The sequence below is a fragment of the Pantherophis guttatus genome, chromosome 2 (assembly GCF_059756535.1).
Source record: "Pantherophis guttatus breed Tessera chromosome 2, ASM5975653v1, whole genome shotgun sequence".
Classification (NCBI taxonomy): domain Eukaryota; kingdom Metazoa; phylum Chordata; class Lepidosauria; order Squamata; family Colubridae; genus Pantherophis; species Pantherophis guttatus.
In genome coordinates, this window is record NC_142064.1 from 97,108,900 (window position 1) to 97,135,526 (window position 26,627).

A 26,627-nucleotide genomic window follows, 5' to 3' on the forward strand; every position below is an offset into this window, starting at 1 on the left:
TTTCATTACCAGCCAGTGTCAGTTGAAGTTACTAGGTAAGATAATAATCCACACCCAATTGAATAAATATTGCTTTGGCAAGAATGGTGCTTTGCAAAGTCTGAACTTGCCTTTCTAAAGGAGGCAAAAACCATTCTCAATCAGTGTTTAGTGCCAATGATGAAATTACAAATCTTTTTTTGACACTTGCTATGCAACAGGCGGCTGAATGCTGCTATGTCTGCCAAATATCTTAGGATACAGTGCTTACAGTTCTAACTATTTGTAACTGCTGTCTTAGAATGTCTGCTTTGAAGAGCAAAAAAAAGAATTGAAAATCTGTAAGTTTCTCTATCTTTATCTTTCTTTATCTTTGATCTAGCTGTACACAGATGGTTTAATGCTGACTACCACCATAGTGCAGGAAAGGGAAGGGGAAGACATTTTCCCATTGAAATAACATCATCCTCAACAATAACACACCGAGCAGAATTCAACTTCTCTTCATGATATATCTTTTGACTTCTGTGCAGAGAGATTTGCACAGAAGTCAAACCCAGCAGAACTCTCAAGAACATCACCTCCTATCTGCAAACTGAACTTCAGAATCCATGAAAAGCTTCTTGACTTGATCCTGGTTTATTAGCCCTGGATCTGGAAGACTTAAAAAAGCAATCACCCAGGCTAGATGAGTGAGTTCCAAGAAATATTTTGCACAGGAGCTCTGGAGGATGGAGTCTGCAGGGGGGATGGAGGAAGCTGGGGGGAACATTGTGTGTCTGTGTGTGTTATGCAGCAGCACCACGCAAGACTGGTGAATGAATGGAGTGGTGGTACAAGAGCACAGAGAGACTGTGGGACTTATCAGAAAGACTTGTGACCTTACCTGTTGGCTTTCCCATTGACTTTGCTTATGAGAAACTATCAGGAAAGGGTGCAAATGATAATCATGTGATTGCAGAGATGTACAATGGCTGGAATTCTAAGGCCCAGTTTTAAGTACCATTCATTTAATGTCATTGCAACTTCAAATGGTTGCTGAGCGAGTGGTTGGTAAACAAGGATCACCAGAGTACTACTTTGAGATTGGGGTGGGTTGCAAATACTATTCAATAAAGAAACAAACTACAAGTTCCTATTATATTGTCAGGACAATTTAATCCATTAATACCCAGTCTAGAAGTACGACTGACAGAGCTTTTCATTTACTGAAGTACTGCCAAACTTACTTTTTTCTGAAAGCAAGGATCTTATTATTCTGAATGACACAATCTTCCATGCTGGACACTTGCTGTAAAATAGTCTTTTTGCTCTTCCCTTGAAAAATCAAATTATCTTGTACTAAAGCCTTGGTTTGATCAAGCATCTCAATCCCGTAACCTCGGAAGGAGTGGATTCTGTTCTTGGTTACCTGGAGTGCATAACAGGACAGTAACATGTCATTCCTTTTGAATATGAGGGACCAATTAGTTGGCTATCAAATTTAATTCAAGCAGAAACAGTTCTCTAACTTTGAAGGAAAGAAAAAAGATTCTGTAATCCCTTTGGAAAAATGTATTTTCAAAGGAACTGGCAACCAGCTATTTCTCAATCTGTAAGCAGAACTGCAGGAATGGGGACCCGGAGGATCATTTTTAAAAACCTGATTAGGTTGCACAGGCAGAATAAGAGCTCAAGACTCTGATCCGTTCCTGACATTTAAAGAATGTGCAGTTTTCTATATTCTATATTAAATACTTCAATAGAAACTTGTAAGGCATATTGAAAAAGCTTGAGCATCACTAGCAAAATATTAATTGAGTGCTTTTCCTTTTCATGCCCAAAAGCAGACCTTAATATTCTATGGCCTGTGGGTCACATCCAGCCCATTACAACCTACAGGCCACATCTGACCCTTTGGCTGTCCCTATCTGGACTGCAGTGATTCGGCTCTCCGCAATAGTCCCAGTTGTCCATGTGGCCCATTGAGAAAATTAATTGCCACCTAGGGGGCCTTTATCTATTGTTGAAGGGGACCAATGTACTCAGAACATATCTCATAGCTCTATCATTGCCCTGCCTGACTCTTAATATGACCAGCTGGCATGCTGAGGAGCCAAACATCAGCATCTAGCACCAGTTTTATTTTCCATGCTCCTTCTGTCCTCACAACAATGCTTCTGTCCATGTCACAGTCTTAGGAGAAAAATGAAGGGTAGGTGGCTACAGTTTGGTCCACCAAAAGTCCCTCCCAGACAGACAAATACTAGATGGAATTTGGTAGGGAGCCACGAGGTGGTGAATAAATGTGGCAACAAGGAACATCCTTACCTATTTGCCTTCTGGAAAATACATATATTGTGACTGGCCATGCCTGCTCTAGCAACTATTTTGTCAGTGAGCAAATTCTACCCTGTGACAAAAGTTCCTCTAAATTGGGATCCTCTATTTAAATGGTATATTTAAAAAAGATCATGTGAATCAATTAGGACTTCAAACATCCAGATACAAGTTGGATGGGTGAAATGGAGAAAAAAAACAGGGGGGGGAAATTGCTTTCTGACCCACTGGGAGTTTTGAGGGATGGAGGAAGAGTAAGGCATCTTTTCCTTCTGCACATATGGATTCCTGCCTGCCTCTCTTCATACTACTCTATAAATTTGTATGTTCAGATTTGAGGCTCACTATTCTCGAATAGCTCAGAATTCCTGAAACATAATCTGTCATATTGGATACTGCATGCCAGTGGTGGGATTCAAATTTTTTTACTACCAATTCTGTGGGCATGGCTTGGTGGGTGTGGCTTGGTGGGTGTGGCAGGGGAAGAATACTGCAAAATCTCCATTCCCTCCCCACTGCAGGGGAAGGCTACTGCAAAATCTCCATTTCCTCCCAATCAGCTGGGATTTGGGAGGCAGAGAATAGATGGGGGCAGGGCCAGTCAGAGGTGGTATTTACCGGTTCTATGAACTACTCAAAATTTCCGCTACCGGTTCTCCAGAACTGGTCAGAACCTGCTGAATACCACCTCTGCTGCATGCATGCCAACAGTTCCTGGTTGTTTGAATCCCCAATCAAGTATGCTTCCTAGAGGGCAATTTTGATGCTTCCACTTAATTCTGGATACAGAGAGAGTGGTATGATACCCAGCAAGTCATCTAGATAAACATTTGATTTTTAATGACAGGGAAGGACAATTGTTTTTTTTAACTATTTTAGGGTTCATGCTAGTTTTTGCATTTCCTTCCACTAAGTGAGGGGAAGCTATATCAGCAAGGTTACATTGATGCAGTTGAGGGGAGCTCTAGGAGATAGAAGAAAAGGCTATGAAACTGTACGTCTATGGAGATTCTCAGTCATCTAGATCATGGTTGCCCCAAAGGTGCTTTTTCAAAAGCTAACTGGACTTTCTTTGTGGTTTTTTTTTTCTTGAAGATGTTTTACTTCTCATCCAAGAACTGAACTGAAGAAGCTTCTTGGATGAGAAGTGGAACATCTTCAAGGAAAAAACAAAGGAAGTCCAGTTGGCTTTTGAAAAAGCACCTTTGGTGCTATGAAACTACATTGCAGCCTTGGAAATGGGAGAGCTGCGACATCAGACTTCCAATGCATTTGATGGTAGGATTCACCCAACACACTGAATACTGAATCCAATCCTGGTTTTGTCTCCTTTGTACCTATCATTTCTAAGTGCAGCCTAGCAGTAATGTTCTATAATAAATTTCTCCCTAAAGCATTTCTCCTCCAAGGAATGGTCCAAAATGTTTACTTGTTGGCATCTTCTCTTGGGGAAATAATGGATTCTGGCCAAAATCCAAGCAGCAGCGGCGTCAAATGATTCTCAGGTTTCTCATTGATGTTATCCAGTGGAGGATGAGCACTGCAATATTCAGAGACATGACTTCAACTGCCAATGTGGCTGGGAAATTCATGGAGAGACTTTGAGTCAGCCACCCACCTTAATCTTGCCAACTTCACAATGAGAACATCCTTTTTTGGAGAAAGGAGGTGATACTACTAATTATATTAATAAGCCTGTTCTTTTTTTAGGCACCCACCTTCATGTCGGCTGCCTGCAAGAGTCGGAGGCCACATCCCTGGTTTCCTAGAACGTCATTCTCTGTGATGACCCCATCGCCCTTGGAGCTAATGCCATGGCTGCTGTTGTCATAGATCCCATTGCCACGGAGTTCCACCCGGCACTCGGCTTCCACCAGGACTCCCCCAAGGCTATTGCAAGAAATGCTGTTATTTGCAATTCGGGTGAGTTGCGAGCTTTGAAACATGGCAACCCCGTAGTCATGGTTGGCGTGGATGGCATTTCCAATGATATTCAGAGCTTCGCTGCTTTTGACATACAAGCCAGCAGCTATGGAAAAAAGAAGAGAATACAGAGGGGAATCAATTCTCTCAACAAAAACAAAACAAGGAGAGAGGCATTCAGTCTCAATAAATTCTATCTATAGCTATATTTATATATATCTATATTTAAAATAGATGGTTGGCCTTTCTTAAATGGAGAAAATGCAAAAATATCAAATGGCAAACAATAGTCATAGATGTGCATTTCAGGGAGTGAGATCACTGAGGGACAAGGAATTTCAGGCAGTTGTTGAGTGTAATTTGGGGGCAGTAACAGGGCAGCAAGTACAAGCACAACAATCAACCCCCCCCCCAAAAAAGCAAGAGTATGTCATCGTCGTCATCATCATCATCATCATCCCTGTTGTATTCTGTAAGATCAGCATCACGGTCTACAGCTTAGCTCTCTGCTTCTATTACAATTCACACATTTCAGCAATGAAAACTGCTCATCCCCAGTTGAGGCTCCCTGAAAAGTCAAGCAGTGCAATCTTATCTTTAGCATGCCTTATCCATTCTTGGCCTATACACACACACAGACACACAATTTCAGACGGCAACCCAAATGCCTATATAAAGTCAGTCAATGAAACTTAAAATGAGACCTTCCCAACTTCATCTAATATCGAAAATAAAATGATAATTACAAATTATTCACTACTCAGCTTAGATTAAAACTGAATCAAAAGGAGTAAACAAAACCCCCAGTGTGTGCTAGAAATTAGCATATGGTTTATCCACACAAGTATCATGCAGCAGGCTAATATGTTTTGTAAAGGATTATCACAGCTTTCTACATCAGGGGTGTCAAACTGTTTAGATTTGGCCTGCGGGGCTGCCCTGGAAACAGCGAAGGACCGGCCCACACTGCCAGCGAAAATGGAGCTTAGGAGGGCTGCATATGGCCCTCCCAAGCTCCGTTTTGCTGACAGATGGTTGCAGAAGGCCCTCGTAGCCGAAAAAGGAGCTCACAAGCCCGTTTTAGCTGGCAGAGTGCTCGGGCCACCACAGGCGCCCCTGACATGAGTGACATCAAGCTGACAACACCCACCCTGACCACGCCCATCCCGGCCCCCCAAGGTCAAACACAACCCTGATGCAGCCCTCAATGAAATCAAGTTTGACATGCCTGCTCTACCTTATTGTGTTTCTGCGGGGACTTTGCACAAATTATTAAGTGGTGGCCCCCTTAAGCTTTCCTTCATATTAATCTGGTTATCCAATTTTTCTAGGACTCACCTCCATTATGGTTGATGTTGTTTGATTCCACAAGGGCCACGTTAATGGGCCGCCGGGAAGTCAAGCGTTCATCCTCACTCTCCAGGTCATTCTCCCAGTTGGCTGCTTCTCCTTCTTCATTGAAGTTTTCATTGCCTCCTTGGTTGACAAGATAATCGTTAGCATCGTCCTTGCGGCAAAACACTGCGATGCCATAGATGCTGTTGTGCCCTATTTGGTTGTTGGTAACATGGGGAAGGCTGGATGACATTATCCAGACACCACAGCCCTTATTACCTACAAGAAAAGCATGGAGAGTTGTCAGGTTTCCTTTCAAATTATGTCAGAGATTTGGCATTAGAACTGAGAAGCACTTTGGTCCAAGTTAGTTTAGTTTAGAATAGCTGGCTGGAGAATTCTGGGAGCTGAAGTCCACAAGTCTTAAAGCTGCCAAGTTTGAAGACCTCTGGTTTAGTTAGTTAGTTTAGTTAGTTTACTTTATTGTCATTGCACCTCGTACAACAAAATTAATTGCCAACTTCAATGTACATCATACATAAGAAAACTGTAAAAATAAAAAAAAACATACATCCTTCATGTTATACAATTGAATTGAAAACTCCTGATACTGCATTAATATTACACTATACTAGTCCACTATACTAGTCCACTAGTCCAAGGCTATATACCACAGCAGAGTTCAAGATCCAAATCAGGTAGACTCAAATATCTATGACATCAGCTTTGATCACTGACAGACTGGTTGATACACCCTTGATTTAGTGGTTTTTGATATAGATACAAGGAATTTGACCTTTTGTCCTTGCTTGGGATCTCTAGGCTTCCCAGGAACAGCTCAAGTCTCCTGCACTTCCTAGCAATGGAAATCTTGAGGAATGGAAGACACCCATTCTAAAGCTGGATTCAGGTATCAAAAACCAGAGGTCTTTGTCCTATTCTGACCTACCAGTAGGCTTGAACACTCTACCATGCACAGAATGGTACCCAGAATGAAACCCTGCAGGTGTGGAAGAGAAATCTCCATGGGAAAAAGGCATGAGTCCCCCCTGCTCTTGTGACAATGATCTTCACCACAAGCCACAAGTGATCAATGCACCAAATTCACAAGACGTCACACAATTTAGACACTCTAAAAATGTTTTTTGGATCTTCATGTTCTGCAAGAGAATCAGCAGCTACTCAGGCCAGATTCTAATTACATTGATAGGCTTAAAACGGTTCCAGGTAGCATACAAAAAACCAAACACCTGTATTTTCCAAATACAACCCACATTTCATTTGGAAAGGGGATTTAGAACAGCCTTACCATAAATGGTGTTTCCTTCTACAAGTCCTTTTCCTCGTTCTCCAATAACCACTCCATCTGAATAGCCACAACAGATCAGGTTACTCCTGAGGACAGGATCTCCGCCACGCCGGATGTCTGCACCTCCCCATTGGTTCTCCCGGATGACATTTTCTAAGGTGCGGTAGGAAAATCAGTCAATGAAGAATTGCTAAACATCCATCTTCCAAGTGGAACCCAGCATTTGATTTCTAATGTTGGAAATCCCATCAAGCCAACTCGATACCATTCTTCTCTATGCCAAATCTGCACTATTTTTATTATTTAAGATTGCTAGAGATAGGCTAGCCTATCATTACAAAGTGCAGTTCAAAGCTCTGTGGCAGCCACAGTCAAGAGAAGGCCAGCAGGGAAATACCATAAAGCAGAATAGCAAAAATTCTAATTTGCCAATACTAATGGCCTCTCTTGGGGGAAATTAAAATATTGGGATTTGGGAAAGGCATTTTGGGAGGGTTGGGGTTCTTTAAATCTGGCAAAGGCTTAATAGATCACTGCATTATTTTAAAAAAATCTCTGATCTCTGAAAACATTGGGCAAATCTTTGTTTCCTCCTTTTGCATTTTCAGGAGCAAAATAAGCATTTTAAACTGCCCATTCCCCTGCTCCATCCCTTCAACCAAAAATGGTCTCTGGCATTTTCACTTTTTCAGGAAAGAAAAAGGAAAAGGAAAAGGAAAAGGAAAAGGAAAGAAGGGAAGGGAAGGGAAGGGAAGGGAAGGGAAGGGAAGGAAAGGAAAGGAAAGGAAAGGAAAGGAAAGGAAAGGAAAGGAAAGGAAAGGAAAGGAAAGGAAAGGAAAGGAAAGGAAAGGAAAGGAAAGGAATTAAGCTTTCTTTTCTGACCTAGTTCTGAACACCTATTAGTCTTCGTATACCATTTGGGATGGGAACGCATCCTGTAGCCTTTTCAAAATTGTAAAGGCAGGCAACACACCATCTGCGGGCTCTACACAGCACTTGTTTTTAGCACTTTACTCCCAGGAGTAGGTACAGCTAACTGTTCAGACCTGACATGATGTCTTCAATCATACCTACTGTGACTTCCTAGGCAAAGTACAAAGAACATCTGGAAAAGCTCCCCTATCTGCCTCAAATGTTCACAAAGGAAGCAATAGGTAGAAGCTAGCAACCAGACAAGAGAAAGCACTACAACATGTCTTTGTTCTAGACAAAGGCAGTGAAGCAAAGCAACAGTGAGCTAGGAAATAAGTAGGTCAAGCAGCTTTCAATCAGGAACTCAGAAGATGGTTTTAGAAAACATAAGCGTCTCCTAATTTCAATTTTCGACAGGGGAAAAGAACCTTTGCTTACCTGCAGGATTAGTGTAAAGTTTAGTACAGTGGTGCCAACCTTGGCAACTGCAAATTTTAGAGGATGTGGGTTCAAAAGGAATGAAGCAACGCAGCAATTCAAATTAGAATACAACGCTTTGAGGGTGACATCTTATTAGATTCAACATCCATCAAATATGAAATGTTGCCTTTTCCTACCTGTGATTTGGCCTCTTCCATTCTCATTCACAGCTATACCAGCAGCAAGACCCTGGAATATATGGTTCCCACTGGAGCAAAAAGAAAGGAACAACAGCCACTTTTTATAGGACATTCACATACTTGCTGACAAGTTTTCCCAGTAGTCCATATAAATCAAGAGATTCCATTGCAGCAATAGCAAAAAAACATAGATTATTTTTTTTTTTGCTCTGACATGTTTGCTTGCTTGCTTTCTTACATTTTTTCACAGTCTTCACCTACATTTACATTTGTCATGATTCCCCAGTGGTTTGGCTTTCATTGTGAATGGCTTACCATTTTAGTTTAGGTCAAGGTTTATAATTTAGTGTTTAGTCTGAATGATGCCCCTCTGGCTTGTTCAATAAAGTAGTATTAAAGCAATCCTATTACTAGTATATTACAATACTATCTCCTTTTTACCCCAGTTCCTTTCTTTTCTTAGGCCTTTATATAGATCAGATTTTTAGGCAGGTCAAGCTGAGTTAGTTTTCTAATGGAGTGGTTGCAATTAATGTGGGGGCAATGAAACAAAAGAAGGCAAGATCCCAAGCATGGAGGGAAAAGCCACGATGTCCAAGTCTTCTTTTTGACTTTCCAAATGAATGGGTTCCCCCCCACCCTTGTTTTGTACGTTTTCAAAATAATGGTAACCTTAAAAGCATTATAATGAATGCTTATTCCAAACTTTGGGGAGTCTGCTTCATAGCTACAAAATTGCATGGTGTATATATACTTCAATTCTTTAAAAGGGTCTCTAGGGACTGGACATTTTTTAAAAGGAGGGAAGAGATTCAGGAGATTCAGGGGAACCATATAGATCTGCTGGTCCCAGCCATAAATAAACACTTGCTTTATTCTGAGGATGCCATTTGGTGTCACCTCTGGTGTCAGAAAGTATACAGCTACACCCAGAGCAGTAGTGGGTTTCAAAAAAATTTACTACCGGTTCTGTGGGTGTGGCTTAGTGGGAGTGGCATGGCTTGGTGGGCGTGGCAGGGGAAGGATGCTATAAAATCTCCATTCCACCCCACTCCAGGGGAAGGATGCTGTAAAATCTCCATTCCTACCCCACTCCAGGGGAAGGATACAGTAAAATCTCCATTCCCACCCCACTCCAGGGGAAGGATACAGTAAAATCTCCATTCTCACCCCACTCCAGGAGAAAGTTACTGCAAAATCCCCATTTCCTCCCGATCAGCTGGGACTTGGGAGGCAGAGAATAGATGGGGGCAGGGCCAGTCAGAGATGGTATTTACCAGTTCTCTGAACTATTCAAAATTTCTGCTACCGGTTTCTGATCCTGAGATGTGATTCTGGATGATACAGGATGCTCTTTTTTTAACCCTTTCCATTCACATTTAACCACTTGCAATGTTGCCAATCAACACAAAGACATCTTCATGATGATAGTCACAGTTACCTCACGGTAAGGGACCAAATTGATTCCCAACTGCACAGGAAAGCCGGAGCCCACTCCATCATGGAAATCATGATCAAGTGCACTATCTCTTTCCATTTGGCTTATACAGTAATCTTCCATGTGAGAGAAATCAACAGATTTTAGGCTTCTGAGATCTTTTTTTCTGGGTGCAGATGCTAACCCAAGTGGACTAATGACAAGGAAGAACTAGTCTGCTGTAGTGGTTAAGATGATGATCTAGAAACCAGGAGACTGTGAGTTCTAGTTCTGCCTTAGGCTATTGATACTGAGTGGGGGGAACAGCAGTATTAGGAAAGTTTGCTGTCTTATTTATAAAAATAATAAAGGTGGGATAAAAAAAGGTAATAAATAATAAAAAGGCAAGGAGCAAAGAACAGCACTATGTTCTGCCAGCTCTCCCCTTGGTGCTTGCCAAACTCTTTGTTCCACTTGACTTAAAAAATAATTTAAAAAAGAAATAGGAAGAAGGCCAGCATTAGTTTTTAGCATTATCTTTATTTGCAGCAATAAACATCACTGCCTGTGAAGGAAAATATTTGGAGAGTGCACAGCCATCTCTTCACATATTACTCCTTTTCCCCGTTCTAGTTCTACTCTTTGCAACTGATTGTCCCTTGAGTTTCACTTGAAGTACAATTTCCTGAGATGTAAAAAAGGCCTGTAAAACATTTATTATTAAGCTGGAGGAATTTTTCAGTAGCAGTGCTGGGTGCCAGTTTAAATTATGGTTATGCTGGGATTAGACAATATTTTTTAAACTGATTGTTACACTGTTATTTGTCAGGTAGTGGTTAATACTGTGCTTTTATTATTTTGCTTGTACTAAATATTTTATTTCGTACCAAATAAAAGTATTACTACTAAAACCTATCCTTCTAATAAGAAAAGTTTGCTGGGTGATCATACTTATCAGGATAAGCATTTGGACAATATCCACCCCTCACACTTTCAAGGCACAAAATATGGTCCTAGTGCCAAAAGATTGCCTACCACAGGTAAACCTCCAAGTGCTTCAAGGACCCTCTAAAAGGATGCAAATGACCAACTGTTTGCAAGGAATATAAATCCTTCCATTCCCCATTATCCTGTCAGAGCGGAAGAAGCTTCTTGGATGAAAAGTGAAACGTCTTCAAAAGAAAAAACAAGAAAGTCCAGTTGCCTCCAGAAAAAGCACCTTTGGGACAACCATGACCTGGATGGCTGAGAATCTCTACAGACTTTTAGCTACACAATGTATTGTGTATACACTTGTTCATTAGAGTTGACGCATTCTAAAGGAAAACTTTATAAGAGTCCCAGCAGTGCAGCACTAGAATCAAGCAATTAATTTCCCGTTTTATGGGTGAGAAATACTGAGCCTAGAGATAATAGGAATTATTGTCATAGGAATTATTGTTTTCGATTTGTAAACGTTTCTGCAAATCATCCACAAACCTATCACTACAGGTAGTCCTCGATTTAGGACCACAATTGAGTCCAAAATTTCTGTTGCTAAGCAAGACAGTTGTTAAGTGAGTTTTGCCTCATTTTACGACCTTTCCTGCCACAGTTGTTCAGTGAATCACTACAGTTATTAAGTTAGTAACACAGTTGTTAAGTGAATCTGGTTTCCCCATTGACTTTGCTTGTCAGAAGGTCACAAAAGGGGATCCCATCAGTGGTGGGTTCCTCCCGGTTCAGCTCAGTTCCACCGAGCCGGTAGCGGTGACGATATGGCGTCACCGAACCAGTTCTGCCCCCCCACCCCCCTGCATTATTCTTACCTTTTATTTGACCCCACCCCCAATCTATTGCTGCCTCCTGAGTTCCAGCTGATCGGTGGAAGGAAAAAAACTGTTTAAACTCTTGCCATGGGGCTTCAAAGGGCCGCCCTACAGCTGATCAGTGTTAAAAGGCAGTGTCGTAGTAGACCAGTGCCTCCAAAAACAAATGAGTAGACCGATGCCTGCAAAAATAAACGGATAGACCAGTGCCTCCAAAAACAAATGAGTAGACCGGTACAGCTCTGCAAGCAGTTAAAAGCCTGGTAGACCAGTACCTTTGCTAAATACTAAAAAATTGTCACATGACGATCAAGCCACACCCACAAAATAAGCCACGCCCACAGAACCGGTAGTAAAAAAAATTAGAACCCACCCCTGGATCCCATGACCTGGACCTCTGCAACCATCGTCAATATGAGTCAGTTGCCAAGCATCTGAATCTTGATTCCATAACCATGGGGATGCTGCAACAGTCATAAGTGGAAAAACAGTCAAAAGTCACTTTTTTCAGTGGCGGTCACTAAACAAACTATGGTAAATCAAGAACAACCTGTAGTTCTCAATCTACCTTCTACCTTCCCTGTGATTTCTGAATCAGGCTTTCTGAAGCCTGGTATTTTTGCAAAGCTTATTAATTTTGCCTTTTATTTAGTAGCATCCCTTTGCACTTTTAAGTTCCTTGCTAAGGATAAAGGGTGGAAGATATATAGGAATCTGATCTACAGTGGGGCAAAAAAGTATTTAGTCAGCCACCAATTGTGCAAGTTCTCCCACTTAAAAAGATGAGAGAGGCCTGTAATTGACATAATAGGTAGACCTCAACTATGAGAGACAAAATGAGAAAACAAATCCAGACAATCACATTGTCTGATTTGGAAAGAATTTATTTGCAAATTATGGTGGAAAATAAGTATTTGGTCAATATCAAAAGTTCATTTCAATTCTTTGTTATATATCCTTTGTTGGGAATGACAGAGGTCAAACGTTTTCTGTAAGTCTTCACAAGGTTGGCACACACTGTTGCTGGTATGTTGGCCCATTCCTCCATGCAGAGCAGTGATGTTTTGGGGCTGTCGCTGGGTAACACGGACTTTCAACTCCCTCCAAAGGTTTTCTATGGGGTTGAGATCTGGAGACTGACTAGACCACTCCAGGACCTTGAAATGCTTCTTACGAAGCCACTCCTTCGTTGTGCGGGCGGTGTGTTTGGGATCATTGTCATGCTGAAAGACCCAGCCACGTTTCATCTTCAATGCCCTCGCTGATGGAAGGAGGTTTGCACTCAAAATCTCACGATACATGGCCCCATTCATTCTTTCCTGTACATGGATCAGTCGTCCTGGTCCCTTTGCAGAGAAACAGCCCCAAAGCATGATGTTGCCACCCCCATGCTTCACAGTAGGTATGGTGTTCTTTGGATGCAATTCAGCATTCTCTCTCCTCCAAACACAACGAGTTGTGTTTCTACCAAACAGTTCTACTTTGGTTTCATCTGACCATATGACATTCTCCCAATCCTCTTCTGGATCATCCAAATGCTCTCTAGCAAACTTCAGACGGGCCCGGACATGTACTGGTTTAAGCAGGGGGACACGTCTGGCACTGCAGGATCTGAGTCCCTGGCGGCGTAGTGTGTTACTGATGGTAGCCTTTGTTACGTTGGTCCCAGCTCTCTGCAGATCATTCACTAGGTCCCCCACGTGTGGTTCTGGGATTTTTGCTCACCGTTCTTGTGATCATTTTGACCCTACGGGATGAGATCTTGCATGGAGCCCCAGATCGAGGGAGATTATCAGTGGTCTTGTATGTCTTCCATTTTCTAATTATTGCTCCCACAGTTGCTTTCTTACAATAAGCTGCTTGCCTATTGCAGATTCAGTCTTCCCAGCCTGGTGCAGATCTACAATTTTGTTTCTGGTATCCTTCGACAGCTCTTTGGTCTTCACCACAGTGGAGTTTGGAGAGTGACTGTTTGAGGTTGTGGACAGGTGTCTTTTATACTGATAACAAGTTCAAACAGGTGCCATTAATACAGGTAATGAGTGGAGGACAGAGGAGCCTCTTAAAGAAGAACTTACAGGTCTGTGAGAGCCAGAAATCTTGCTTGTTTGTAGGTGACCAAATTCTTATTTTCCACCATAATTTGCAAATAAATTCTTTCCAAATCAGACAATGTGATTGTCTGGATTTGTTTTCTCATTTTGTCTCTCATAGTTGAGGTCTACCTATGATGACAATTACAGGCCTCTCTCATCTTTTTAAGTGGGAGAACTTGCACAATTGGTGGCTGACTAAATACTTTTTTGCCCCATTGTATCAGGGGATGCATCACTTTGTGCACTGTAAAGGCATAACATCCTGGTTGCTGCTTTGGGCATAGTGAGCAAACAACAAACCAGCTTCACCATCCTTTGCAATATTTATTTATTTTCAAAGTGATAAACAAGTCAGTGCAGAAGGAGTTTTTGGAGTTCTTTGGAAAGTTTTAACAGCCACATGAAAGTAATGTGCTTTCTTGACAAATTATAGTGTTAAAAGAAAAATGGTTGTACTATTTGGTGAGGACAATTTGCTCTCTGTGGAAAGGACAAAAGAACATAGCACAATGAGAACAGGTACAAGGCACTCTCAAAGTGAAAAAGCCACCTGGAAAAACATCAACGGTTCATTTCAATCAGAGTGAAAACTTCTAGAACCCAAATTAAGTGGAATATGCAATTCCAGGCAAAAAATAGAGCAAAAAATGAATCTGGAATGGAATATCTCAGGTGGAGATCAAAGAAGAACTGATGATTCACCGCCTTCAGCTCACCAATGCCATCTGAGAAAAGTCTTGCATTAAGAAGCCAACACTGCCAATCCAAAGAAGCTATGGTATCTTTGACACAGTCAGTAGTTAAAATCCAGAAAGAATCACTTTCATTTTTTGCTCTCTTCTAATTTGAAGATTTAGTTATACAATTCATTATCTAAGGAACTTATAGCAAACATGGTTCCTCACAAACACAACTCTATTAGGGAGGTTATGCTGAGGCAAACAGTGACTAATTATCTTTTACTGAACCAATTACCACTAGCTGGGTTCCCACAAAAATGGATGTGCAAAATTCAACCAATTCAGCAGTCACCAAAAATTCTGGAATGTTTCATTTCTCCTAGACCTTTATTGGGTTTGGAGATTTCCAAAAATTGTCAAATGTCCGTCCCCAAACCCCTCATGGCATATCCTGGCAGAAGTTCAACAAAAGAGGAATAGAATGTTTCAGAGAACAGGCCATTCTGATCCTTTTGAGAATATTCTGAATTCAGAACACTTCTTATGTGATTGGAATGGCCAATTTGAACTCAAATGGGATGTCTCACATTTGAAGCAGTTCAAATCCAAAACATTTTGTACTTAGAAATATGAGACATAGACAGAACCTGGTTCCTAGTTTCACATTCTTAATTCTGATACTGTATTCTCTCTCTCTCTCCCTCCCTCCCTCCCTCTCTCTCCTTGCTATCAGAAAGGAACAAGGCTTTCTATATTGCTTTCCCCATTTTGCTATAGCAAAATAAAAACACAATTTCTGTGTGCTACTGAGGAAATGGAAGACAGAATATGATTTGTGTATTGGAGGATGAGGAACCAAAAGATACTCTGGGGTATTTCTCTGATGCTTTGAATTAAAAAAGAAATCTTTCAGACCAATCAGTAAAGGGTAAACAACAAAAGAAAATTTCCCAGTGCAATTTTCTTATATTTCTGAGAATGCCTCCCCATGAAAACCCATGCGTTTTGGAATATTGTTAGAAACCTGGACCCAAGTGAGAATCTTTTTAGTACATATAAGTCACTGGGGAACAATTAGTGTAGCAATACTTTCTTAGGTACAATACCTTGTGGAAATAGACTAAATCATCAATGGGGCTACCTCTTGTTTTGTCCAGACACAAATAGATATCTTGATTTCAACAGACTTTTGTAAATGCTTGGCTACAGCTGCTGTTGACACAATACCCAGGAAGGGAAATTAAGTCTCCACTTTGAGCCCTCGATTCCTTTATGCATGTTTTCTTCCAGGTGGATTGCCTGTATCATTATCGCTACCTTGGACAGCTACCTATTTAAAAATCATACTCATTTGACAAGTCTGATTCCCATTGGCTTTGGAGAACTCTTACAGTTTGTAGGGTTTTTTTTTTTAAGTTTTCTACTTATCAAACTATTATGGTGGAATAAGCCATTCTCAAGCAAACACCTAAACCTCACTTGGTTGCAACTGTTGCTTGGATCATCTCCCATTTGAATTTGAAGTCTAGCGCTCATATGAAAATGATACCAGTCTCCACTCACACTGGGAGAATCCATAGAGTCCATAGAGTAGTCTCAGGGTTGAAAGGTGCTTCACACAATGCTCCTGTGTGAATGAGGCAATGAGGTGACAGTCATAGTCAGGGGTCTCCAAACTTGGCAACTTTAAGACTTCTGGACTTCAACTCTCAGAATTCTGGGAGTTGAAGTCCACAAGTCTTAAAGTTGCCAAGTTTGGAGACTCCTGGTCTTAGTCTTACCAGTTGAAAAGGGCTTCTTGGATGCTTTCCATACAGCTTACAGGGAAAGTGTACAACCCACAGTGATGGAGGGCAGCAGGGAAAGGAGTAAATATTAATAAAGAATATTTAATGGGAATTAAATATTTAATTAAAGAATATTTAAAGTAGACCAAAAGACGCAACAACCCCAGAAGAAAAACCAGGAGTGATCTACATAAAATGTAAGGACCACAACAACCACGATGTAGGACAAACAGACAGAAGACTGACAGAATGCATTCACAAACACCAACTAGCAGTCAGAAGACATGATGAAAATTCTTTAATTTCACAACATATAGATAGATTTAATCATAGTTTCAATTGGGAAATTGTGACCATCCTAGACCAAGCCAAGTCCAAAAACACCAGGGAATTTCTAGAAGCTTAGCACTCTTGACAAATCAGCCATCAATAGACCCATATACATTAACAACATCTACAGACTATGCAAAAGGGACTATCACCCAACCCAAAAAGGAATAAAAAGACTGCAGCACCTCTCCACCAGCAATCAGCATCCAGATCACATAGATTAACTCCAAGGTTAACATCAGACCAACAATCAAGTAAACAATACCCCAATCAAGAAACTGCCAAAGAAGCCAATAGCGAACAGCCCAACCAAAGAATCTCTAAGACCACTCCCACCAACACTAACAGGTAAGCCGCTAGAACACAGATGTCAAACTCATGGCAACATGTTGCCATCACATGATGTATCATGATGTTTTTTCCCCTTCGTGGAGCTGGGAGGGGTGTGGCCTGCGTGTGACACATCTAGCCCGCGGGCTGCCAGTTTGACACCCCTACACTAGAATATAAAGTGATACTCCTTACTAGCACTGATGTTGTTGTCTAGTTTGGGTAATGAAACGTTTGCAAGAAAACAAGCAAGCTCAGAGAGCACCAAGGACCCCTCATGGAGTGAATATTATTTTCTGCTGCCTGACAAGAGATCCCCTTACATTAAAAAAGCTACTGGGGCATACTGGAGAGGAATGGTGGGTATAAGGTAGACTGGGACGTGATCCAAAACATATACTACTGAAATGAATATAGCTTGGGTTATAGATTAATTTGGGGCTCTGTTTACACCCTGCAATATGCCACAGTTTGCTTTAAATAATTTGATGAACAAGCCACATTGTCCAGGGTCACCATTTGAGTCCTAAATTATACTTTCTAAAATCAAACATTATGCTAAGCCAAAACTAAACACAGATCAAAAGAATATGTGAACTGTTGCGTTGAAGATGTATAGGATCAACTCAGTTTCCATATTTAAAGACAAATTAAGACATCTCAAGGTTCTTTTTTTAGTAAAAAAAAAAAACCTACCTATTTTTCACTAGGCTATGGTTATGGAACACATAAGTCTGGTAAGACACAGTATAGAATAGATCGTGCAAATCTAAAGGTCTTACAAAAAGATTGGCTGGAGATAATGGGGGAGAAGAGGGGGCCACCAGGTGGAGAAGGCTGTTCTTCAGGAGAAAGATGGTTGAAAAACTGATGGGACACACTACTGTCAGGCATGAAGGAACACACTTTCCTGGCTTTGCTTAGGAACAATAAGCCACCTCTCTGTAAATTCACCCACCATGTTTGAATGTCTCACTGAGGACTTTTTAATATGCTTATATTGGATTTCTAAGCACTTTTAATAAAAGCTACTCTCTGAAAGCATTATGCAATTGTCAAATGCCAAAGTGCCTCCTCGGAGCTGTTAGAAAAGGCAACACCTTTACTGTCTGCTCTTTAACAGGAGAAAGAGCCATTTCTTCAATAAAGGGACACCCAAAGGTAGCAAAAATAAAAATAAAAATGCTGCAACTCATATACCTACCTTACCAGAGGATTGCCATTATACAGAATGTAAATGCCAGCCTCCTTATTTCCATAGATTTGATTGCTACGGATGATGCCTTTTCCGTTGCCAAGGGCAACGATGCCAGAGCGAAGGCCACTGTGGATTCTATTACACTGCCACATTGTTTTATGCATGGTGGGGAAAAAAAGAATAAAAGGAGAAGACAAGAGTGAGCAAAGTCTATCATACTAAATCAAGAACTTCAACATGCTTTCAGACTAAGACACCAAGTTCCTTAAATGCTAGAAGCTATTCATTTCAGAAAAACGTTTGTCCACTTCTGGATCTTACTGAAGAAGGCCTGACATTTCAGTAGTCAGTAAACTATTGAATAGCAACTGAATGGGGAAAAAAGTGAACGCTCTGGTCAACATATCTCAATATTCTCAGCTATTACCCAGTTAATTAGAACATATGCCTTGCCCATCATTTGTCATTCTCTGTCTCCACTTCTCAGCTCTTACTCTGCTCACAGATCATACGGTTCAGCAATTTCAAAATCAGGGACTCCCACAGAGGTGAGAAGCTCTTTGCTACTTCCCAGTTTCTCCACTGTGTTTTTAACTACACCTTCACAGCAGATATTAGCAAATGATCATATATTATCTTAATTAGTGAAAAGTGTCTCCTGCTGATTTTTGCAGGCACATGAGCAAGCCCAGGAAGTGTTTGTTCTTGATCAGTTGGCAATCAACCTCCAGGAGAGAATTTATATTTACAAGGGACAAAATCAAATAGCTATCTCAAAATTTAAGAATGCATGGCAATGGAGGCTAAAACGGTAAATGTAAGCAGAGTTATTAAACAGTTGGCGGTCTCCTACATTAAGAAGAATCAGAAGATTGAGTACTTAGACATTAAATCATAATTTCTTGCAAATGCTCCAGACATAAAAGCATATATCCAATCAAGTCGTTATGCAAAACATTTGTTTCAAGTTTCAAAGGCTCTGTCCTGGGTTCAAAACAGCCGATCCCACTATTCCGTTTTAAGATTCAACTGCTCTGAATTCCAACTCTAAAAAACCTGTTTCAACCTCAAAAACAATTGTGTCAACCTTGAAAAAGAGTTACTCTGAGCACAAAATACTGTCAGGATGTTCAGGACAATGTTGGAATATTTCACTTAAAAAAACTGATTACTTGAAATTTGGAATATTTTATATCTCTCTGGTACTCAAATATCAGATGCATTATATCTGATCCCATTATCGCATGCTGCTTTTATCCTGAGTAGATCTTGAACTGATGATTCAGGGCAGCGTTTCCCAATCTTTGTTCACCCATGGCCGCCCCTTCTCACCTTTGTTTTCTCTTGTGGTCCCTCTGTCCAGGTTCCATTACTTGATATGGATATGGGAGAATAACTGGTGTGTCTTGTAGCATTAACAAAACTGAATTTGCAGGACAGTACATTTTGCTTTTCTGTGTCTCTTTCAGCATGTGCCATGGCCCCACTGCATGTTTTTCACCTGTGGCCCCCTCAAATATCTTACAGCCTCTAGGAGGCTGTATGGCCCCTGGCTGAGCTGATCTAGCAGACAGTTCAGGTTGTGAGAATCATCATGAGATGCATCAAACTCCATACAAGATTTATAGCACTTATATAAATGACTGCTCCCTAAAACGAGGCTGGTTGCCAGAAATATAACAAGATCTATCTGTTTGCCTCGATCTACAATCCATGATTCAACTATGCACAGTACAGGAGTACTCCTCACTGTTGAACGTGTGGTTTGGATTGGATTAGATTAGATTAGGTTAGATTAGATTAGATTAGATTAGATTAGATTAGATTAGATTAGATTAAATGCTTACTTGACATCTATTCTTGACATCTATAATACCCATTTATAATCAGCTCAGTATTGTATTTTACATTAGGAATGTTTTAAGATGCTGGACTATTTATAAGCTTAGTATTTTAGCACCAGAAGGTGCAATGCTGAATGAATCATTTTCAGATACCACAAAGCTGTCAACCAAAAACTATCACCTGCAGTCAAAGAATGCATGAAAGAAGTGAAAAGTTGGAGAATGTGAACTGTCAATTTCCTTTGCCTCTTCATTCCTCCTCACACAGGCCTTTTTTTTTTTTAACAGGAATCCCAAGCAGAGAAATATCAGAGCGGGGGGATCTATAGCAGGAGGTTTATCTGCTTCTTCTTGTCTATAAATATCCAATGCCCAGTCAATTTTTTTAAAAAAACCCATCAATACCAGGATTAAAGGGTTAGCTCCCTTCCGAATGTCCACTCCTGCTTCACAATTGGAATGGATGTTATTGTCTGCGATCAAGCCACCTGCACCCAGACGCAGAAATATCCCTGAGGTCTTGCAGTGGTGAATGTCATTCTTGAGCATGATGATCTGAAAGAGGGAAGACAGAATGAGTTAGATTTATTCACCGAAAAGATTGCAGGCAAGCCAAACAAACAGTGCAGGAATGACCTTGGGAGTTAATATACAGTCAGTACCAAAATATGGCCGTAGTAACTCTGATAGGGTCTGGTATTTGCCACTAAGTGTCTTTCAGGCAGGCCGTTTTCTCAGTATAATACAGGATTTCCCAACCTTGGCAATTTTAAGATGTGTGGACTTCAATTCCCAGAATTCTCCAGCCAGCTTTCTAAAAACCATTTTCTGAACTCCTGGGTTGAAAACTGCTTGACCTACTTATTTCCTAGCTCACAGGTGCTTCACTTCACTGTTTTTATTTCGAACAAAAACATTCTTCCTGAATGAGGCTACTCCATTTTGCGCTGGCATTCAAGTTAAAAACAATTTTTTTTAAGGAAAAGTAGCGAAAGATACATTTTGCCTTAGAAAATACTCAAAACACAAATTGCTGTTTATGTAACACCCAAGAAAAGTCATACCCCAAGAAAATGTGATGATCTCCTTCAAAAGCATACCTGTGTCCCACAATTGATAAATTACTCGGTTTTCTAAAATAGAAACACATTAAGAAGAGGTTTTGAAACTTTAAAAAGTTGCAATTCCCTAAAATGAATTGCCATGGAATATAATTAAGTAACAAGTTCAGGTAGTCCTCAATTTACAGTACTTCACCATTCAAAGTCACGACACGGAAAAAAGTGATTTATGACCAATTTTCACACACGCATTGCAACATCCCCAAAGACATGTGATCAAAATTCAGACGCTTGGCAACTGAGTCATATTTATGACGGTTGCAGTGCCCCAGAGTCATGTGATCACTTTTTGCGACCTTCTGACAAGGAAAGTCAATGAGGAAGCCAGATTCACTTAACAGCTGTGTCACTAACTTAACAACTGCAGTGATTCACTTAACAGCTGTGGCAAGAAAGGTCATAAAATGGGGCATAATTCACTTAAAAAATGTCTCGCAACAGAAAATTTGGGGTCAATTGTGGCCATAAGTCAAGTTTTGACAGACAATTACGGGTAGTTATCTTCAAAAACCTCCACCAAATTTTGCTCCAGACTTCACTTTAGTTCAGTTAAAACAAGAATGAGATTTGATCACATTCCTGCTTTGCCTGCAGAAATTTGATCAGCTTTTAAAATCTTCAACTTCCATAAATCGCTTATAACATACCAGGGGGAATGATTCTCCCTCCCCTCCATTTTGAAAGTCTCTGCATTATGAGATGTTTTTGCCTACGGAGCAATAGTTTCCAAACTGACACATGGTATTTGGCTTCAATTCTGACAAATGAGGGCACAGGAGTCATTAAATGAGCCAAAGGCAAAATGTTTGCCTGCTGTATGTCACCTGGAAGGCTGAGTGGAAGGCAGTACAGTCACACATGCAGAAAAATGGTAGGAATCCTTGCTTGTAGTGGACACTTAGTATTTTATTTGCTGGGACTATTTTATTTGACAAAGAGCTTATGGTTTAGAGCTAACTGACTTACAAAACATGAGGATGCTGAAAGCAAATACATATCGCCCAGAGATTTAATTTACACACAGCTGAAAAAAAATTAAATCCGGGCATTGGTTTATTTGAGCAAATAAGTGGTTTAAATACGCATGCATGTAATTCTTTTCCAGTCCAATAAACCTTTAAACCCTTGCCTGACAAGCGTAAAGAAACAAATCTACAAATTGCAACATTCTTGCCTTAGCGAGCAGCGCATATCAAAGCTGATAATGAAATTACAATCTCCTTTATTTGCTCATTGAAAAAGATGGCTGGCCTCCCCTTCCAATCGGTTAATTAAAATGCAGGAAGAAAAGACAGGCCGCCGTGCTCCTCTCCCTATTAGTCACTCACTGCTAACCTGGCACAGAGGTCAAGCCCTGATTAGAATATTAAGCTGGCAATCCAGCATATTAACAGAAAAGACTGCCCTTATCCTAGCAGAGTAATAGACTGACAGGTGTTTACAGCTATCTTAACTTTGATTGTGATGGATCAGCTTTGGAAGCTTACAGAGGTTGGCTTCTCAATTCACTCAATTGGAGCTCACAGTTGCTGGCCTGGGAATATGGGCATTCAGCCAGTTTTCTCCTAATGCCTTCTTTTTACATGTGCTGGGAAGGAATTCCCATGGTTCTTTATCTAGCACACTCAGTAGCTATTGATGGTTGGTCTAGATCAGGGATGTCAAACTCGATTTCATTGAGGGTCGCATCAGGGTTATGTTTGACCTCGGGGGGCTGGGGTGCTCTATGTCACTCATGTCAGGGGCACCTGTGGCAGCCCGAGCACTCCGCCAGTGAAAGCAGGCTCCCAAGCTCTGTTTCTGGCTGTGAAGGCCTCCTGCAACCTTCTGCCAGCAAAAACGGAGCTTGGAAGTCCCTCCCGTTTTCGCTGGCAGAGGGTTGCAGGAGGCCATCACAGCCGGAAATTGAACTCGGGAGCCCATTTTCGCTGGCAGAGGCACCGTGGGCCGGTCCCTCACTTTTTCCAGGGTGGCCCAGCGGTCCAGATCTAAGCATCCCATGGGCCGGATTTGGCCCCCGGGCCTTGAGATTGACACCCCTGATCTAGATTGTCTACTGGTTACTGATTTACAAACTTGGACAATCACCTCTTCATTCTGGCAGGCAGTCAATATAAACACTAAGAAATCTCAAAAACTCTTTTGATCTGCCCACGATTAGATATGAAAACTGAGAAAAATCTCCATGTTCGGAGACAATGTAACACTTCATCTCAGAGGAAAAAATGAGGGAAATGATCATGTTACCCTGATTCCCTGAAACTTGCTCTTTCCAAATATGATTTTAGGACACTGCAGGACCCATCCCAAATTTGAGTCAAAGCAGAATTCCACTCTAAACCATCCCTTGCTTTCATTGTCTCCAGGGCCCAGTCAGCCCTCTTTTCCAAGATGGAGTCACTGTCTGACCAGAAGCCATCTTGTTGGATTATAGCTCCTTCGTTAACTCTCAACAGGCACAAATTGGAGGTTCTCTAAGATTTATGCCTTCTGCATGACAACAGGTGGAGATTGTGGCTGAGACAAAATGTTTTTGCAGCTTTAGCTAAGGTGCCAACTTTTGCATTTTGTGGGAAAGAGACACTCTTGACCCGTGGAACCATTATCTCCAAAGAGAATCTGCTCATCCTAGCAGCTGGCCTAGGAACTGGTACTTTGAGATACCTTCTTCGTTGGGAGGTTAAAGGGACCAGAGGCTTCGAAGAAAGCCCTGTCCTTTTCTATGGGAACTGAAGAGCCCTACAAGTTTAGACGTCAAATGAGGCATTCAGGGCTTGAGGCTGTGCTGTTGTTTTAAAAATATGTGTTGTTTCAATTTGTCCCAAAGGTGCTTTTTCAAAGGGCGACTGGACTTTCTTTGTTTTTGCTTGAACTTGTTTAGCTTCTCATCCAAGAAACTTCTTCAGTTCTGACAGACAGAACTGAAGAAGCTTCTTGGATGAGAAGTGAAACATCTTCAAGCAAAAACAAAGGAAGTCCAGTTGCCTTTTGAATAAGTACTTTTGAGATAACCATGACCTGGATGATTCTCCATAGACATTTCAATTTGTTGTTTTTAATATTCTTGGGGGATTTTTTTAAAAAATTTATGAGAGCAGCCCAAAGTCTCTTGATTGGGATATAAATTTTATATAAGTAAAATAAATAAGTAAAATCTGTGCAAATAAATTCCCATCATTTTTCTAGTCAGACAACACTAATACCCCGGGTTTATAAATCTGGCATTCCGTTAGTGGCAAACCACAATCATGAAAGCAGCATGACTGGCTACTGCTATTTTAAATTCTACTTCGCATGGTTGTTATGATGCCAAAAACGAGGAAAGTAGGAACAAGAGCAGGAAAAATGAAATGAATAGAACAAAAACAATGGATAGAACTTCACACAACCTTTACCTAAACTTCATTATCATAATATATAAAAATAAAATAAAATAACAAAAGAAAACAAAACAAAATAGGCTTTTGGAAGTCTAAATAATCATTAAATTCAATCAATCAAATTCAATCAACTCAGCACCTTCAAGATTCTTTTGATGCAGGAGAAGGAGTGGCAGAATCTGGGGGCAGAGTTAAAAGAGGGATCAGCCTAGAATCCCTACATCACCATGAGCAGAATAAATCCAATCCCACTTGAATTCTGTCGAATCTTATCTAACTTCAAGCAGGTGCTGTTAGATGACTGTGCATAGGTTATGTGGCAATATAAATTGATTTTTAATTGGACTGTCATGTGTAGACCTGGTCTTTTGGGCCTGACAGTTAAATCACCTGACTGAAAACCTCTTATGGACCTTTTGCTGAAATTAGAAAAAAAGTGAACTGTGATTTATAGATTTCCTGATTAAAAAGTTTGATTATGAGAAGAGGATAATGGTGCAATTTTAATGATGGCAGAGAGAAAATAACAGTTTGTAACCATAATAAAGAAGACCAGAAGTCACTTTTTAATATATCTTTGCCCCCTTTTTTCTATTTCTTTTACCCTTTTCTTACTTTTTCATGTCACATTATTCTTCTTTCTTTTCTTTAATCTTATATTATTTCATGTTTATCTCTGAATTTTTAAAATAATTTTTTAAAATGTTTCACTTCTTTAAAACCAGAGCGAAAGAGAGAGAAAGACTGTTGAATCACTAAATATGTAAAACAAATCCACCTCCTGTCACCGAGAAGTAAATTTGAACACGATGAGCATAGGCATGGAACAAAAAAACCATCGTCAAGGAGCCTTTTTCTGAGACTGCCCAAGCAAAGCAAAAGAAAGTTTCCACTTTGCTGTGCTTTAAATGAAATGGAAGCCTGTGGCTAATGGGATGAAAAGCCCAGGGTTATGCACGGAGGCGCAGAGCTGTTTTGCCAATCATGCACGGCTACTTCTCCTTCAAGTCTTTTGCTCCTTAGCGATTCTGCGATGCCTGACTTATAGCAGAAGACACGAAATTCATCCTTGCATCAAATGGGCAGGTATTTTAAAAATGTAAATGGCACCTGCTGGGACAGTCTGATAATGGCACCAGCAGGAGGTTTCCTTTCAATGCAAATATCGGTTTTGAAGGAGGAGTTTCTGTCTAGATTGCAGGAGGAAGCTTAAATCAGCTCCCCACATCTGCTCAGATCTTCTTTATTGTCAGCCTCTTCTCCATGGTACAATCTGTATTTGAAGGGGGGGGAAACCCCCAGCAAGCTAGCTGTGAAGACACATTTGCCTTCATGCTCAGTTTAGCTTTTGCCAATATATCATAAGGATTCAGGCTCAGATGCAATTCAAAGGATATTGCATATTCTCTCGTTTCAGCTTCCCAGTTTCATCATCTTGGAACACTGAACCTTCTCACTGTTTGCCATTTCAAGAGACAAAACCCAGATGCAAAATGGGGCGTGGGGGGAGGAAATGCTCTGGATGAGAAGACTTCTAACCTTTTAAGCAATGCTAAGACAAAAGATAAATAGAATATTTTGTTTCTTGATCTGAAAAAAAAATGAGTATTTTGTTTCCTGATTGGCCATTCCATCCTGATGACTCAAAATTTAAATTTTGATTCAGCTAAATGATACCTTTAAGGCACTGGACAAAGAGTAGAAGGATTCTAAGTTCTAGTCCTATCTTAGGCATGAAAGCTAACTGAGTGACCTTGGGTCAGTCACTCTCAGTTCCAAGAAGAAGCAAGGGGAAACTACTCCTGAAAACATTGTCCAAAAATACTGTATGAATTGGTCCATATAGTCACCTGGAATCAAGACAGGCTCAAAAGAAACAGCAAAAAATGTCACTTTAAAGCTGAATGGTCAGTGACAACCAGAAAACATGTTTGTAGAAAACACCATCAAACCCAACCAAATCACATTATGGTTTAACACATGTGGGACTCCTGTATCTTAGTACACAAGAACAGCCCCACTTCTATCAGCAAAGGCATTTATCTGTGCTTGCTAATTCCAATAATATCTCTGGTGTATCAAACATATGTAAAAATACATCACCACCACTCTTTGCACTGTGCAGTGCAGCTTCAGAGTAAGCTTATAGTTCATTTCCATAATATATCTAAGAATCCAAGTCAGGGTGGATTTGATTTAAATCAAGTTGATTTAAATCATGATTTAAATCATGATTTAA

General features: G+C 40.6%; 1 protein-coding gene across 1 annotated transcript in view; it reads right to left on the bottom strand.

Moving 5' to 3' along the window:
* Positions 1-26,627, bottom strand: part of FBXO10 (F-box protein 10) — a 40,658-nt gene that overhangs the window by 624 nt on the left and 13,407 nt on the right. Inside the window, exons 4-10 of the mRNA XM_034410771.3 lie at positions 20,293-20,442; positions 18,050-18,186; positions 8,395-8,465; positions 6,866-7,018; positions 5,560-5,835; positions 4,017-4,327; positions 1,209-1,390 (exon numbers count right to left, since the gene is read on the bottom strand). Coding sequence (XP_034266662.2) covers positions 1,209-1,390; positions 4,017-4,327; positions 5,560-5,835; positions 6,866-7,018; positions 8,395-8,465; positions 18,050-18,186; positions 20,293-20,442 — 1,280 coding nt within the window. The remainder of the gene's footprint in view (positions 1-1,208; positions 1,391-4,016; positions 4,328-5,559; positions 5,836-6,865; positions 7,019-8,394; positions 8,466-18,049; positions 18,187-20,292; positions 20,443-26,627) is intronic.